Here is a 4,424-nt window from a genome sequence, read left to right on the forward strand (position 1 = left end):
CCTTGATTATGCGGCACGTTTTCTTAAAAAATGTGATGGAATATGCGGGATATTTATGCAATTTTATGCGATGAAATTGCGGGAACTTGCAAAAACTGCGGTTTCATCGTGGCTTCATCGCGGGGTTTGCAGCTTTTCGATGATGTTAACATCACGTAATTACATCACTTCATAACGTTCCCATGGCAACAGGGGAAAATGGCTGCTCTTGTGTGAAGTAAACGCAACATTTTTCAACTTTCTGCTAAGATATATGTGACTTTTTTGCAACGAAAAACGATATTTTGCACGGTAATTGGCAATTTATGCGGAAAGTGCGGCGTATTTGAAAAAAAATGCGGCCCCCGCATAAATATGCGGACTTTGGCTGATTATGCATTGAATTATGCGATCGCATAATCACGTTTTTCTGGAGGGACTGAACAAGGCAACTCAAAACGCTTTAAACATTAAAGGTGCTGTAGGTAGGATTGTGAAGATCCAGGACTTAGCCAAATAATTTGAACATCAACAACTTCTCAGTCCCTCCCCCCCTTTCTGCTGAAGCCCAAAACGGTCTCCTAAGCCCCTCCCCCCACAAGGGAGAATGAATGTGTTTGCATGAGCAGTGATTGACACGCAGTTAGACACGCCCCCCTGGCCCTGATTGGTGCATCTGAACAGGGAGCGGTGGATTTTTGTAAATCTCACTACAGGCTGTCGTAGGTGCCAGAGGAGCCAGATTTTTTTTAATGACCTGCTTCATGTAGTTCTACTGGAATATAGGGTCAGTTTCAGCAAATATGACAGAAAGTTAGTTTTATTAGTCTTACCTACTGCACCTTTAAAGAGCAATTAAACACGGTCATGAAAATAAAACAGGCTGAAATAGAACAAATGAACACAGGACTTTCACCCAGGGGACCCGGATTCATCTCCCGTTTGAAAAGAAAAGTAAACGGCAGGTTGTCTTTTTAACTTTACCGAACAAACGGAACAAACGGAGCTACGTCACCTTCTGCATCACGTGCGTAACCCGAAGTTAAGTAACGTCTTATTTGAACCCAAACCACCATCGTTGTCTAAACTTAACTAAGTAGTTTTTGTGCCTATAAGCCTAATCAAACTGCGACCGTTTCACAATGTTAACGTGTTTAAAATCGCGACCGTTACGTTCTCTGCTTTGGATATAAGGTCGCTAACTTATGAAACGCTCCTGTAGGTCGTATGAGAGGGTAGGAATTAACAGCTGATATCATCAAATGGTTTGGAGGACTTGTTGGGATGTCTGGGTATGTGAAGTATTTCCTGGAAATTTGTGGAGGATAGTTCAGGTTGCAATCGGCCTGGTGAGTTCAGAAGAATCAAAGAATTGATGGATAGATGGATAGATAGATGGATGGGTGGATGGATGGATGGATAGATACATAGGTAGATATGTAGATAGATAGATAGGTAGATGGATGGATGGATGGATGGATGGTAGGATAGATGGATAGATAGATAGATGGATGGATAGATGGATAGATAGATGGATGGATATATGGATGGATAGATGGATAGATAGATGGATGGATAGATGGATAGATAGATGGATGGATAGATGGATGGATAGATAGATAGATGGATGGATATATGGATGGATAGATGGATAGATGGATAGATGGATGGATAGATGGATGGATGGATAGATAGATAGGTAGGTATGTAGATAGATAGGTAGGTAGGTAGGTAGGTAGATGGATGGATGGATGGATGGATGGACGGGTGGATGGATGGATGATGGATAGATGGATAGATAGATGGATAGATGGATGGGTGGATGGATGGATGGATAGATACATAGGTAGATATGTAGATAGATAGGTAGATGGATGGATGGATGGTAGGATAGATGGATGGATAGATGGATGGATAGATGGATGGATGGATAGATAGATAGATGGATGGATATATGGATGGATAGATGGATAGATAGATGGATGGGTGGATGGATGGATAGATGGATGGATGGATAGATAGGTAGGTAGGTGGATGGATGGATGGATGGATGATGGATAGATGGATGGATGGATGGGTGGATGGATGGATGGATGGCTAGATGGATAGATAGATGGATGGATAGATACATAGGTAGATATGTAGATAGATAGATGGATGGATAGATGGATGGATAGATGGATGGATAGATGGATGGATGGATGGATAGATGGATGGATGGATAGATAGATAGGTAGGTATGTAGATAGATAGGTAAATGGATAGATGGATAGATGGATAGATGGATGGATGGATGGATAGATGGATGGGTGGATGGATGGATAGATGGATGGATAGATGGATAGATAGATGGATAGATTTTTATTGATCCCAAAAATGGGAAATTACAGTGTTACAGCAGCAAAATATCAGACACACATACAGAATATACATGAGGTAATAATAGGACAGAATACAAGAACAACTATTTAAAATATATACAAGTTGGGAAAAATGATTGCACTGTGAAGACGCACCTGTTTAGTCCCGCTGGTACCTATAATAAGTTTCTTTAATGATTTTATCCTTCTACCCTTCTCCTCTCCTCTTCCTTTTCTCCTCCAGACATGGCCTCAGCAAACATTTCCCGATCCGAAGACCAGTTTTTGTGCTCAATCTGTCTGGATGTTTTCAACGAACCCGTCTCCACTCCCTGCGGACACAACTACTGCAAGGGCTGCATCTCAGGCTACTGGGCCTCCAGTGACTTCAGCCAGTGTCCGCTGTGCAACGAGACCTTCCAAAGAGCCCCCGAGTTGCAAGTCAACACTGATTTCAGAGACATGTTGGAGCTTTTCAAGAGGTCGAGAGTTTCCCGTGACGACAGCGGTTCCCCAGCCGGGCCTGGGGAGGTGCCCTGCGACCTGTGCCATGGCATGAAGCGTAAGGCTGTGAAATCCTGCCTGAATTGTTTGGTCTCTTACTGCAATGCTCACCTGGAGCCACATCGCACGGTTCAGGCCTTTAAAAGGCACGAGCTGATCAGCCCCGTGGAGACCCTCGAGGACAGGTTGTGCAAGAAACACAACAAGGCGATGGAGTTTTTCTGCAGGGAAGACCAGAGCTGTGTTTGCTTTGTGTGCTTGAGGGAAGACCATGTAACGCACAAAGCCGTCTCTTTAGAGGAAGAGTTTAAGGAGCGGAAAACTACGCTCAAGTGTGCGAAAAGGCAAGTCAAGCACGCCGTAAACGAGAAATGCAACATGGTTACGAGGATTCAGAACTCGATGGTGCAAGGCCGTCAGGAAGTGGACAGAACGAAGGCAGAAACTGATAAGGCCGTCGCCGCTTTGGTGGCTTCGATTGAGACCAAAAAGGTGAAATTGATGAAGCTGTTGGAGGAGAAGCAGAAAGCAGCCGAGCAGCAGGCTCAAGCACTCATCAAACGACTGCAGCTGGAGATCGCGTCGCACAATCGGACGTCTACGGAGCTCGAAGAGCTCTCGAGGACAGAAGACGACTTTAAACTCCTCCAGGACCTCCCATCCGTCTCCTCCCCTTCAAACGCAACACTCAAAACTAGCTTCACGGTCCAAAGTCTCCTGCAGATAGAGACGGTGAAGAGTGCGGTGGCCAAGATAGAGGAGACGCTCAACCAACAGATGGAGAACATTATCAACGAAGTCAATCTGGCGACGGAGGAACGGATGCAAACCCAAACGGAGAATGTGTTTGACGATGAGCTCGGGAAAATCCAGGAGCAGTATGCAATAGAAGTGACTCTGGACCCGGACACAGCACACCCCTCCCTTATCGTCTCAGAGGACAGGAAACAAGTGAGCGATGGAGGCGCAAAGAGGAACCTCCCCGACAACCCCACGAGGTTTGACTCCCTCCATTTCGTCCGTGGAAGTGAGGGGTTTTCCTCCGGCAAGTTCTACTACGAAGTAACGCTCAAAGGACAAACGGGATGGGAAGTCGGAGTGGTAAGAGAGTCCATCAGTCATAAGGGCGTTGATTTGTCCCTCAGTCCTGAGAACGGATGCTGGACATTGGGGTTGTATTGGGGCCAACTCCAGGCTAACGCAAATCCCGCTGTCATGCTGCCCTCGATTAAAGAGCTCCAGAAGATTGGCGTGTTTGTGGATTACGAAGGAGCGTTGGTTTCTTTCTATGACGTAGATACTAGGGCTCTGGTCTACTCCTTTACAGGATGTGTCTTCGCTGCAAGTGTAACACTTCTGAGGAGTTTTATACCGTTCAGGTCAAAGACCAGGATCTACCCGCTGTTCAGACCCAGCGCTATGGAGGGGAGCGCTCTCCTGCAGATCTCGCCTGTCAAATGTGCAAAAGGAAAGTAGTAATCTAGTCAAACTCGAGCCCTACTCGCACAGAGAAGGTTAAAGTGGCTATATTATGCTCATTTTCAGGTTCATAATTGTGTCGTGGGTGGGCTTTCGGTTCTG

At 45.6% G+C, this 4,424-nt stretch overlaps 1 protein-coding gene across 1 annotated transcript in view; it reads left to right on the forward strand.

The window, feature by feature from the left end:
- Nucleotides 1-4,424, forward strand: part of LOC116053129 (E3 ubiquitin-protein ligase TRIM39-like) — a 7,197-nt gene extending 2,773 nt beyond the window's left edge. The window contains exon 2 of the mRNA XM_031304070.1: nt 2,584-4,424. Within this exon, the coding sequence (XP_031159930.1) occupies nt 2,586-4,319 (1,734 nt within the window). The 5' untranslated portion in view covers nt 2,584-2,585 and the 3' untranslated portion in view covers nt 4,320-4,424. The remainder of the gene's footprint in view (nt 1-2,583) is intronic.

The sequence above is a fragment of the Sander lucioperca genome, chromosome 5 (assembly GCF_008315115.2).
Source record: "Sander lucioperca isolate FBNREF2018 chromosome 5, SLUC_FBN_1.2, whole genome shotgun sequence".
NCBI lineage: Eukaryota > Metazoa > Chordata > Actinopteri > Perciformes > Percidae > Sander > Sander lucioperca.